General features: G+C 42.9%; 1 protein-coding gene across 5 annotated transcripts in view; it reads left to right on the top strand.

Annotated features, from left to right (window-relative positions):
* The first annotated feature begins 10,165 nt into the window (after positions 1-10,165).
* The window catches only part of LOC120805613 (transducin-like enhancer protein 4), a 37,500-nt gene continuing 34,197 nt past the window's right edge, over positions 10,166-13,468 (top strand). For 3 of the 5 annotated variants that reach the window (XM_040156003.1, XM_040156002.1, XM_040156005.1), the window contains exons 1-4: positions 10,166-10,680; positions 11,035-11,132; positions 13,130-13,193; positions 13,359-13,403. In XM_040156003.1, the coding sequence (XP_040011937.1) occupies positions 10,636-10,680; positions 11,035-11,132; positions 13,130-13,193; positions 13,359-13,403 (252 nt within the window). In that variant the 5' untranslated portion in view covers positions 10,166-10,635. The remainder of the gene's footprint in view (positions 10,681-11,034; positions 11,133-13,129; positions 13,194-13,358; positions 13,404-13,468) is intronic. The other 2 variants (XM_040156004.1, XM_040156006.1) reach the window with 2 other exon arrangements.

The raw sequence follows: 13,468 nt of genomic DNA, 5'->3' as shown, positions 1-13,468 counted from the left end.
TTTTTCATTAGCATTAACATCTGTTTACTTACCACTCAAGGAGAAATGTTGCGAGTTCAGAATTAAACATCATTTCTTTACACACTACTTCTTCACCCTCTCATGCTTAACTGAGGGCAGACTGGATGCTACAGTGACTCACTATTGCGAAGTGGTAATATTAGATGGGAAGGGCCAGGGCTAGCCGGTTAGCATGCTAACTTAAGTAGAAGAAAAGAGGTGATAGAAATAGAAGCAGAACAAGAGTTAACATTGCTTTCCACCACTGGACACAGCTCTTGGTGAGTAGAGGAACGAAGTTTGATCCTGAACTTGCAACTTTTCTATTACACTGGAAAGTAAAGAGTTGTTAATGCTAATGTTAGTTATGTAGCGATAGCAAATACTTACGCATAGCACCTTTAAGGCCAAGAATTGATAAGAAGTATATACACGTATACAAGATAAGTTATAATTGTTAACAAATTGTGTACCTTAATAATGTCTCCTTATATTTGCTCATAGCTACATTATAGTCTGTTGTAAACCAATTATTAAGTATTTATGTACTGCTTATTAATACTAAATAAGGGGACTTAAAGTAAAATATTACCCATGATACCTTCTTCTACAGTGCCTGCCATAAACTAGTGTCATGTATGTTTTGGGATGTTGTAGCTCTGATTAGCTCGCTGCATTATTTTGGCCCTCAGGATTTCTTTTTTCATCTGTTCTCGATGTCACCACTTCCCTGGTAATTAAATGTTCTTCATCTCTGTCTGTCTCCCTTTCTCTGCTTTCAGCGTCTCGGTCTGTTTGTCATCTGGACGCTCCATGGTATTTCGGTTTTTATCAGTACAAACACTTGCATTCATCCATTTGTAATCTAATAAAGAAATGGCAGCAATCTGTATGTTCCTTTTGGGGGACTGGATGACTTTGAGCACCAGATGCTGATGTTCCCCCAGAGTCGTTACCGTGATGGAGCCGATCCTTAACTGTCTCCAATAAAGACACATACTTCCTCACACACATAGACACCTCCTCCCCTCGCTTAGTCAGTATGGAGGGAGGATTAACCTGCTGGTAGCAGAGTAAATCCAGGGCTGTGCTGCCTCCGCCTCTCTGTCTCTGTGTCTGAGGAGGCCTGGTTATCCCTTCACACAAGCTCCCTGTTCAAAGGGGCGGTTGCCGGGTATTAATGACGTGTTAAAGGGGCGACCATGGGGGATTTAGACGCAGCTTGCTGTAAGGACAGGAGATTTGAGAACACGGACCAGTGGTTAGTGCTTACTGAGGTAAGATTAGTTAGAGACTGAACCCCCAACACACACACACATACACAGACAATGACAGACAGTTCCTATATTATTATTTTATATACCCAGAGGATGGCGTGGTGGTGGAAGGACAATACCACCGTGCTTGTCTTATAGTAAATATACCCCTGTAACCCTGCTGACCTATAGGACAACAGTAGAAGCCTTCAGGATCATTGTCACAGCAGAAAGAGTGTCTACTTCTTGAAGTCAGTTTTGAATGTGTGTGATTTATTTCTTTCTTCTCATCTTTTTAATTTCTTTTAAAGGGGTTTCTTTTCTTTTTGGTAATGATTTTTTATTGGTGAAAATACAATACACCAAATACAGAGCAAAGTTGCTCTGCATTTTACATTATTCAGCAATACTGATTAAAAAAGAAAATACAAACAACAAAATAGGAGGAAAAAAGAGAAAGAGAAAACTGTAATGCTCAGGAAAAAAATGTACAATGCACACACTTTCTTCCTTTAAAAATAACAGTGACGGCTCAAAAAGACAAGCAACACCCCCACACTCACCAAGGCTCCCCAGGTCTTCCTAAACATTGTGGGTCTTTTCCTTTCATTGTAGAGGATCTTCTCTGGAGTACAGTATGATGTTAATTCATCGATTTAGTGTCTTTGGGAGGGAGGGAGATCAGATTTCCAGTATACTAAAATGCTTTTTTTTCCCCAGCTGTACTAGCACATAAAATTAAGTGCTTAACAGAGTTATCAATTTTCAATGGGTTTGCGTCTCCTAAAATCCACACCTTTGGATCTGTGGAATATTCTTTTCTATAATTCCTGAGGTAGTTTTAGTAATATGTTTCCAAAACTGTGCAATCATTGGGCAATACCAGATCATGTGAAAAAGATAAGAATTTGTAATTTTCCTTTTTTGGCACACAGGTAGGTTTCTGCTCTTTCAATATATATTGTGACACTATATTTTATGTATATGTAAAGCAACTTGAATTGCTTTTGTGTATACAGTTTGCTATATAAATGAACCTGCCTGGTCTAACCTTGGATATTTAACGTGTTTAAAAGTTTAATTAGCATGTTAGGACTTAAGTGACATTTCAAACTTGTGAGACAGAGTTGCAATTGTCCAACCTAAAGTATGTGATAACAACGTCCCAGGTGATAAAATAAAGGCCGATTTATACTTCTGCGTAGGATTGATGCAGAGCCTGGGCACGTGGCCTATGCCGTTTTGAGCATTGAATGTTGGATCATGTTGGAGTTGGAACTAAAACATGTTGAACAGTTACTTTTACCGAAATTACTGCAATGCAGAAAAGAGAGAAGACATTGGAGGAAATGACGTGTACGACCACTGAACCGATTGAGGCAGAAGGAGGGTGAATTATCAGTGAATTTCTGGCCACTGTGACACATGGCGCCCAAATGGACCCATCACAGTTGTAGTGGTCCGTTTCGCCGCGATGTGTAGTTACATTTCTAGGGAGGTGCACATAAGGCTACAGTGTAGTGTACGCGGCCCTGCCGTACGTACGGCATCGAATCTACGCAGAAGTATAAACTGGCCTGAAGTGCAAAGAGTAGGCTATTGTTTGTGAAGGAGACACCGATGTGCCCCGTTGGCTAAAACTGCAGTGTGAATACCGTTTGTGTGCGTACACGAAAAGCAGATGAAGTTGCCGCTAAATACGACTGCATAGTTATATAGCATAATGGATAAGATGTAACATATGTATTCATGATCAGGTAGTGTTGGTGATTGACAGATGTTTCTTTTGTAGTTCAAACCCTAACTACACCTGTTGAAATGTTAAGCTGCTGTAACACTGTGGTCTGTGGTTATCATGCAAACAAAAGTCACATAGCGGAGCGTGGTACTTGTTTCAACTTTTTTGTTGTCGTGGGAACAACGGCAAGAACAAGAATGCTGGAAATATTTTTTAAAAGTTATGCAATTTGCAATGCAATCAAATAGTATACTTTTATATTTTTTTGTAAAATGAATAATTTAGTAGAGCCTTATAACATCAGACTTTCCTAAGATTTATGATCCTGCACTATGTGTAGGATTAGAAAATTAGGCTGACTCCCATGACTTGGGACTTGGGACTCTGAGATGTACGGGCTGAAACCGACATGTAGTTCACCCTACGTGCCAGTTTTTGCCAGGATTGTTTCATTTATCTACAAACAACAACTTATGCCATAAGCAAAATCTAAATTGCCACCACATTTGTCTTAAATCATAGCAACATATCCATACAGTGAAATATTAGTATAGAGATATAAAATATTGTTTGAACACACAGAGCTTTGCTGTCACTTCGGGCAATCATTTGCCATCACCACAAGTGGACCTGGTGAGAGAAAGACAGTTAACATACATAATAAGCTTGTATCAATGTTCATAGGACATACAGTGTAATATTTTTCAGTCAGTAGTGCACCACAGAAGTTTACAGCTCATCACCAGGTCTCAGTGTCGCTCCACTAATCATGGGACACATCAGTTCAGAGGCTTGAAGCGTAGCTGCTGTTTCAACAAATATGACCATATATGGTTTTATCCTCATTTGGAAAAAAAAACTCAATAGCTGTAATATCGTTGTGATTAAATTTCCCAACGAAACCTGAGGAGGATTCGGATTTCAGTTGTCTGGAAAACTGAATTGCCTTATTAAACTGTCCAATGAGACTGATATTTGATTTGTTAACAAATGCACCATCTCCACCCGTGGTACGCTTTGGCCTTGGTAGCGCTACTTTAGGTGTGTTTTGGTCTGTACCGGACTCAATCTTCAGACAACCTTGACAAATTACAGCCTACGTTGTTTGAAAGCTCAAAGTCTCCTGATGCTATCTGTGCAAAGCATTTTAGGATCCTCATATCACTGCAATAGCTGCTGACACAGGATTGGTTCAGACTCGCGGCTATGGCTCCAAAGTGTTTTCCACACAAAAGTTCTACTGCTTTACATTCCCTTTTTATGCCAAAAAAGAAGACTAGGGTTATGACTGTAATCAAAAGGGTTGAAGAACAGTGCCGGTTAAGAAAAAAATCTGTTCGAATGACTGGTTCTTGCGTGGGGCTGCATATGTTTACCCCACCTCTTTAGCTGGTGCCACTGTGGATGTAACTTGGCTGATAATTTGTTATCTCCCCCTGTTGTGCATTTTCACTTAAGCTGCACCTTCTAAATGACTTGGATTGGATGTGGCTCTCCGAATAAATCAATGCTTTCTGGTGCTGGGCAGCTGCAGTTGAAGCCCGAAAAAGGGTAAAATGCTATGGACTGTGTGTGAGATTGCAGGGATGTAAACGTAATAGTGAGGGAGTAATATCGAAAATAAGAATATGCTGTAGAAAGTGTGTGTATTTGTGTGTGTGAAAGAGTGAAAGAGAGGGAGGGATAGAAAAGGAGAACAGCAGAGAAATTAAGAGACATATGTACAGGTGCTGATAGCTAGTCGGGATCAGTGCACTGAGCAAGATGTTAAGGCTGGGTTTCGTCACCACACACTCCCTACCACAACCCATGACAAGCCTACCTCCTCCCCCTTAATCCCCCCTCCCTCAGTAAGCCACTCTGCCCACCATGCACACACACATACACACACACACACACACACACACACACACCCATCCAGCCAGCTACCCCTCAAAATACGATCCTGTGCAATCTCCTGCGCATCAGCTGCCAAATGAAGTTCCTCTTTAGAAAAAAAAAAAAAAAAAAAAACGCGGCTGTCGAATCGTCTGAGGCATCGTGGCTGGCGGCAAAGGCAGCCCTTGTGTTGAAGCCAATAATCCGGCGTCAGGGCTTCAGGTGCGCAGAGGGTCGTGATTGACAGGGCTCGATATGAGGCCCTCGCCTCACTTGACATTTGGGTTTCATAAGGTCTGGAACAAAAGGCAGGGGCAAAATAATCAGAGAGGGGAGCAGGCAAATAAATCTGTTTATTCCTCCTCACCTGCCCCCCTCCCTCACCTCTGCACCTCCCCTGCTCGCCCACATCACAGCTCAACCCTTCGAGGGGAAAGAGGGAGGGCACGATATTACCTTTTCGGAGCCTTAGTGGATTCACGCACCACGACAGCAGGTCACTTTAGGCCCTGTGCTTACCTGAGATATTAGTTTGTATGTGTGGTAGATAGAGATGTGTATTTGAATGGCTGAGGCGGTGTGTATGTGTGCACAATCCTGTCTATGTATGAGGGAGAGGCAGAGACAACAGGAAAGACAGGGAGACAGAGGCAGACAGCCCGATGAAGGAGGGGGGATTGATGCGGTGTCATATTGTGGATAACCATTTGTAAGCCTGTGTGTGTGTGTGTGTGTGTGTGTGTGTGTGTGTGTGTTTGAGCAAGAAAAAAATGAAAAAGGTAACATGTAACGATGATAGATGCCCTTCTTTATCATGTTAGAGCAGCACCGCAGCTTTAATATACAATTAGTCACACACATTATAACCAATCCAATCCTAAATGTAGCTATAAGAGGTGATAACAAATTCCGAGAAAGACAGAAGAAATATGAAGTTTAATGCAGCATGAGATGATTAAGATTTTCGACAGTTACTCAGTCAGTTAGTGCAGCTAAATGACTGAGCACAGCAGTTAGGCGAGCCGCTGACCCAGCAACAGTGTGTTTCTTCTACCCACACTGAACGTCTACTCATAGTGATGAATGTAGACTGACGTACTGTACACACTCATTCCCTCACACTGAATGGGTGTGTGCACACGGGAGACGCATTGAGGGACTGGGTTCCGATCATGCTGTATTTCAATTAAAACTGAGCAATAGGTGTTTTAACCGGATAGTATTAATTAGAAGGGGTAGACAAAATAATGTCTTGTAAAATGATCTCAAAGCCCTCCGCACACACACAGGTGTCTCCAAATGCGCCGCTTGATCAGACCTCAGGTGTAAGTAACAGGGTATATGCAGGAATCAGTTCAGTACCTTTTAAGACCTTTTAAGAGCTTTTCAATATATTTTTTAAGACCCCTTACATCAGCAACACGCCTTTAACTCACAAGTACTATACATTGATTTTGACATCGCAAAACTAAACGGCCTGTAGTTTGCGATAACCCATATGGACCACTGTGTCAATACGACAGAATTTATATAGGCCAGGAGGAAACAAAGCAAAAGGGAACAAGCTGAGTGACTAACCCAAAGGCAAGGTTTATTAAAAGTACTAAAAGTAACACGCTCTGTCTCTCTCTCAAACACACACACACACACACACACACACACATACACACACACACACACACACAGGCACACAGGCACACGCGACACTGTCATTAACAAAAATCTCTGTGGTCTTTGCATGCTTTGCTGTCTTTCCCATTCACTTTCTGTTGCATTTCCACTAACAAATGAGGCCATACAACATTTTCACACAAAACATTGTTGGGAATTACATCGTCAGCATGCTTTTGCGCAGGTGGAGCCTTTACAGCACTGAACTGCAACACAGCCATTAGAAGGACAAACACACACACACACACACACACGCACACAGTCTTATGAAAATCATTAATTTCAGAACTCAGAAAGGAGTGAATGAAATGAGAGGAAACACTTTTAAAGAGAGGAGGCTCTCTAAGTTTTGGACGATTACATCACCTATAACACTGACGGGGAAAATGAAAGCAGTAATTATTGGTAGCTCATTCAACTTTATCCCAGTCACCTGCTTCGTCGTTCACTTGAAAAATACATGGCTCACAGCATCTATACACGTAAAAAAGGTAAGTGAGTGTAGATTTCTTCGGAAAGTGTAAAAATCATTTCATTCAGAAGCCTTTGGAATGAGCTTAGACACTTTCAGACTTTGTACAGAAGAATGCACAAAAAGGAAACTGTCTAGCACAATGAGACCTTTAACCAATAACAATAACCAATGCACTTCTACTGTCCCTGTACAATATCTTTCCCTACCTGCTGAAACCGCTGCCGCCAACTGCTTGCCCTGCAGGAATGTTTGGGCTACACTCTTCACATCTTTGTGATCCACTACTTTGGATCCCTGTTCATCTTTGTGGGATCGGGAAACACTGTTTTAAAAATATCTAAAATTCCTTCGTTGGAATTGAGAGACTGGGGTTTTACCGCCATTTCAAGACACCGCAGAACCTCTATGCACAAAGTGTTGGTGTGGCGCCCGTCGTCACTCTGAGGTCGGCAGATGAAGTGGCAGCCGTCTTAGTAACCTCCTGGGTTGTACGGGGTAGTGGTGTAGCTGGTGGAGAAATGCACGATCCCTGCTGTCTGCGTCCTATAGGGGGTTTGTGACTAGCACTGCGCATATGGGACCAGATAGTGGATACACTTATTGCTTTCTTACACACGGAACAACGTGCCTGCTGGTTATTTCCATTGACGAACCTCAGCCATGTTTCAAATTCAGTGTCCTCCAACCACTTGACCGAAAACTTGCATTTCCCCATTACGTTTGTTAGTTTATAACCCATAAAGGGACCTTCGCATTGTGTCGACGAACTGACAGTCAGTGGTTGCGAAATGTCTGACCTTTTTCATATGATGTAAAACTTGGCCTGGATTCCACCAGGCGCAGGTCTATGACGTCGCGTCTGCAACGCGGTTTAGCCTACACAGAAGAACCCCATGAGCGCTACATGGCTACGCGATATAAATAAATAAATTCACACATACAAACTCTTTGGACAAATAGGCTATTCACATGGAAAAAAAATAGCTAAAAAATGTAATTGCTCGTAAAATTGCGATTAAGACGTTTTAATACTTTGTAAGGGCCTTAATTTTTTCTCTAAATTGATTAATTACATTTGAATACTTCTCAAGACCCCGCAGGCACCCTGAATAAACTGGAGCAATGTTGGGAATTACTTTGTGCCACCAAACTCTATGTACTAACAGAGCTGCAACGTGGGAAGAGTTATTTCTGGTGCCTGTGGTTCCTGAAGTAAAAGTCCCATTTATTTATCCCACAGACAATGTTACGTGACTCCCAGTTGGAGCCGTTCTATGGCTTGGATCAGCATGAAACTCTCCCAGTTCAATCATCAGTCCAAATGATTAATAACTATGTTACAAAATATATAATTCTCTGATAAAACGTTGAAAGTGCAAGCCTAGGTGCATAAAATTTTGGCTGAGAAGTTGACCATGACTCCCAAGGTGGATTTTGGCAACAAACAGCGAGTCACCAAGCTTAAAATTCATGGGCATTGTAGTACTTAGACCCGCCTGCCATAGCAAAATAATGGACAAGACATCATTTCTTATAAATGAAGCTGAAATAATTTTTAAAAAAAGGTGGCCATAGCATCAACCTACAGGGTTGTTACGTTATCTGGGAGAGTCCCATGAAAAGGTTGAAATGGGAATGCAAAATTGGGAAACCCACTTCCGGATCCAGCGATTCCTCCCACTTCGCAACTCGTCAAGAACCATAATGATGTACTGTAAGTGCAGCCCTAACTGAGGTGCGACAAAGCGGTTAGACTGAAGGAGACGTCAGTCAATTAAGAAATAAACTCAGTTGCAGTTTTGTACATGCTCACACAGCCAAGGAGAAGAGGCCTAATTAGGCAACATCAGTGAAAACACCTGCTCACCTGCCCCACAGCAGATGTTGGATCAACCTTTTTTGGTGCGTTCTGTATACAAAACACACAGGGAATCTGACGCTCCATGCAATGTCAAGAACAAACGTGCGGGAAGATACGCATATAGACATCTAAACAGAGAACCCTGAAACTGAAGCAGCTAAATGGCATTCAGCTGTCGTTAATGGTGTTGTTTACGCCCGTGCCTTCCCTGCCGTGACACGTCAAAACGTTTTCGGTGAAAAAAGACCAGACAGTAAACCACAAAAGGTGACTGAGACCGAAAAGATTGGTCACCGCCGACTATATGGCAAGTCAGTAGCAACGACTGGGGCTCTGCCAGTCAGCACTTATGTGTGTTCTCTTAAGCCGAGCGAGGAGCTCCTGCAGGTGCGTCATTCAAAAAGAGAGAGAAAAAGTGTTTATATCGAAGGAAACTGTAAAGAAATCCCGTGTCATCGTTTGACGACACGTCGCTGACACAGAATAGAGGGGAATGCCAAAGAACCAATTGACATTCAACTTCATATAAGCCACCATTGTAGCAGTAACAATAATTTAGATTTAATTTAATTAAGTGTTTTTGTCAACCGCCCTATATGATTTACATCCCATACAAGCAGGCCGACGTACGTGTGAGCGAGCTGAATGAGAATTTAATTGCAAGGTTGTAAATGCACTCTGTGGACATAATAGCAGACTGTTTTAATAGGCGATTCAATTAAAACACAACGACGACAAAAAACAAAACAAAAAAACAAACAGGAAAAACATGACACCGAGGGGCCATATGTTTGCTTCTGCCTGGAAGTCTCCATAAAAAACAAAAACAAAAACAAAAAACAAAACAACAACAACACATAAATCAACAGATAGTTTCCAGATTAATCCCTGTGACATCTTTTAGTACAAGACCGAGCCCCCACGTGGGGCGTCTGCATAAATCGCATCCTGTTGGAGGTGATTGGTCGGCATATGGGTGATTGGCAGGAGGGTGGAGCGCAGTAGGTGCGCTTCTCTCTCCCTATTGGCTGTCTTTAATGGCCGATCCTCCTTCGGACCGCACGCCATTGGCTCCGGGGACCTCGCGGAGGAGCCGGGAAGTTGTAGTTCTCCACGGCGGACGCACATCTGTAGTGCTTATTAGCGACTAATGTGAATTAAACTACACGTCCCGACGTCACGGTACGGGGCTCTCGTAATTGTTGTGAATATGTAATTGCGCTCGTGCGACCGGTTGCTTTCTAAATTTGGCTTCGCGAGGGGCGGGCTCCCGCAGTCGGTGAGGCGGTCGCTCCGCGCGGTCCTGCGTGAGGATGTCAACCTTAACGGGGGCCGTAGGAAATTGAGCGGCACACGCGCGACGACGAGACGCCGCGGAGCAGCTCGGGCGCGGACAAGCGGGGTCGTCATGTGCCAGAGGTCCACGCTTCGTGGGGGGAATCAGAGAAAATAGAGGATCCGTTGTTCGTCCGGAGGATGATTTAAAGCTCCGTGCGCACAGAATAACGCGCTGGGAATTTTGGAGAAGACCGAGGCAGCCCCCCCGCTGTGGTTATCGCACCGAATGGACTTTTGAAATAACGGTCCCGCAGCCTCTGACCAACCAGAGATCCGGAGATGTTTTCGCTCCTCGCGGAACCTGCGCACAGCCCGCACGCAGACCACTGACCTGGCCTTTTACGCACGAGGGGGAAAGGTCCGTGCTCGCACAGTTTGTTCTCGTGTTTATGTGGATGAACTTTGCAATACGTTTTTAATGATTCGAGATCTGAGCAAGATGTACCCCCCGGCACGGCATCCGGTAAGTAGAAAGCAGTAGCAGCCGAGGCAGAATGTCAAAACAGCGCAGATTAACAGCCGCGCCTGATGCGTAATCAGTTTAGATCAAGTTTCCGTGCCACTGCGCGCTCGCAAGGACAATTGCGCTCATTGTCAAACTGCTGCAGCTGTATGTGTGTGTCTGCGAGTGTGCGTGGGCTAACGTGTGAGGAGACGGAGTAAAACCAAAAGGCCATCCGTATCACAGAGGCCTATTGTCATCTACAGTCTTGCCTCTGTGTGTGTGTGTGTGTGTGTGTGTGTGTGTGTGTGTGTCGTGACACTGAACTTTAGTTCTTCCTCTCCTCCCTTTACACGCTGCTTGGTTGGGGTTGAGGTCCCCCACCAGCCGGGACAGCCGTTCAAGTTCACTGTCACCGAGTCCTGCGACCGGATCAAGGAGGAGTTCCAGTTTCTGCAAGCCCAGTATCACAGGTAAGAGTTTGGATGGCGCATGGCATGGAACCATCTTCTCATCGACCATATATTAACGAAATGCTAATGAAACCCAATGCATGGGGTTGACGAGTGATTATAAATTTGATCTGTGTGTTAATCTGGGTCCGTGGAGCCGCAACGCTTCGTGGTTTAATCGATTAGTTGATCAACAGAACATTTATCAGAAGCATTTGCAATCAAATAATTGTAATGAGCAGTTTTTAAAGAGCAATGGTTCCAGATTCTCCACTGTCAGTATTTTCTGATTTCCTTGCTGTTCTGTGGTAAAACATTTTTTTTTAATATTTTTGGATTTTGGACTCTTGGTGTTGCTTACATTATACAGGCCAAACGACTAATCGGGAAAATAACCAGCAGAATAATCAACAGTGAAAATAACTGTCAGTTGGCCTTAGCCCGTATTATAAACTGAAAGCCCCAGAGGATCATTTCTGTGCCGCTGACCTGCCTTGCACTAGTCATGTATGAGTCATACAGCGTGACCGAAATATTAGGGAAATGCATGATACGATGCGAGGACATACAAGGCAGACACTGATTTTTTTCATCAGGATTTGATTGAGATATAAAACATGCTCAGTGTGAGGTAAATATCCATCTGGAGATCCCATGAAATGATTCTCTTTAGATCCTGGGGCTAGAGGTAACACACCGGCAGTCCACATTTGTCTCAGGTCCATCTCACACTGGTGCCTAACCACATGTAAACCCCCATCAACCTTGGTGTACACGTCTCTCTCTGCAAGTGCAAGCGGTGTGAAATACTTTTTTACCCGGCATGATGAAGTGTGAAATACATAAGCACGATACCAATGCATAGTAATCGCTCACCTCTGGCCAGCTCGTAATTATCGCCAAATCACCTGGTGAGATGAACCGGCGGTCCAGTTTGCTTCCCAGTCCTGGGGCTGATTGAGCTGAACCAAGGATAGTGCCTGCTGCATGTGTGTGATCGAACTGCTGCGTACCAGTGAAACCCTAACAGCAAGGAGACACTGATTTGGTTAAAAAAAAAAAAAAGAAAAGAAAGAAAAGAAAAGAAAGAAAGCGTTGAGAGTGGTTCAAAATCACGCTCTCTTAGGAGACTCTGTTTTTATGGATGTCAGGCTTTATTTAAAGTTCAGTAAAATGTCTTCTGAAAAGTAAAAATGTGATTTGCCGTGCTGTTGATTTACCTTCTCGCTGAGAAAAATCCAGGCCTCTGAGCTGCTTAAACCCACTGGACACTTTCAAGAATGCACTGGCGTCCACCTTGAGTTAAAACCCTTATTTTTGAAAAAGATAACCTAATTAAGAGATTCAAAGTGTTTATCCAAAATCGATAACCCATGACCCATAACCGATACTAACCTTTAAATCCCTCCGTTTGTCTTTATTTGGCACGTCAGTGTCCTAACTTTACCCGAACAAAGGCTTTGTGCAGTGATGTGTCGCAGCTTACCAGCAACAAACAACATCTGAAAGAGTTAAGCTTTTGTGTAACCACAGTTGTAAAATGGATCCTCAATATATATGGTTGCTTTTTTTGTTGATGGTGCAGTTTGGGAACCACTCACACTGTAAGAATATATGATGACATTTCTGTGGTCGTTTATTGATCCATTAATTACTGCACTGTACCCGCTGAGTAAGTGTCTATGTCTGCAGGCTGGTGTGATCCAGGCAACTCTCCTTTCCTTTTATCTGTCGCACTCAGATTTAGAAATGCAAATTTAAAGTAACAGGATGTAGTCATTTAGAGGCTCAGTATTCGACAAGTGACATTTCCAATTTCATTTTTTTTTTTTGTGAATTTGTTTTGTGTGACAAAACATCAAAACGTCTTGTAGAGTATCATGATTTAGAAAGTTTATTTAGTCATTAATTATTTCAGGTGTCTTTTTTTTTTTTTGTTTCCTTACCAACGTGCGTGAGGGTTGCTATGGGTCCGATCATTACATACACTAACATAACATTTACCTTCTGCCTCACAGTCTGAAATTGGAGTGTGAGAAACTGGCCAGTGAGAAAACTGAGATGCAGAGACACTATGTTATGGTGAGTTTCATTGACTGCTATTGTGCGTGTGTGTGTGTGTGTGTGTGTGTGTGTGTGTGTGCGCGCGCACGCACGCATATTTGCATTAGTGTTTTTGATGTGTGCAAAAAGAGGAATAGAGAGGATACATTTGCTTGACCCTACTTTGATCTTTGTTTTTTTCAGTACTACGAAATGTCATATGGACTCAACATCGAGATGCACAAGCAGGTAGGAAACTTTTTTTTTTTTTTTTTTTGCTTGCGTGTCAAAAGGAAGTAAAACGTAAAACTGAT

Source organism: Xiphias gladius, chromosome 19 (assembly GCF_016859285.1).
Source record: "Xiphias gladius isolate SHS-SW01 ecotype Sanya breed wild chromosome 19, ASM1685928v1, whole genome shotgun sequence".
Lineage (NCBI taxonomy): Eukaryota > Metazoa > Chordata > Actinopteri > Istiophoriformes > Xiphiidae > Xiphias > Xiphias gladius.
Note: the sequence above shows the minus strand (reverse complement) of the source record. Positions and strands in the feature narration are given on the sequence as shown.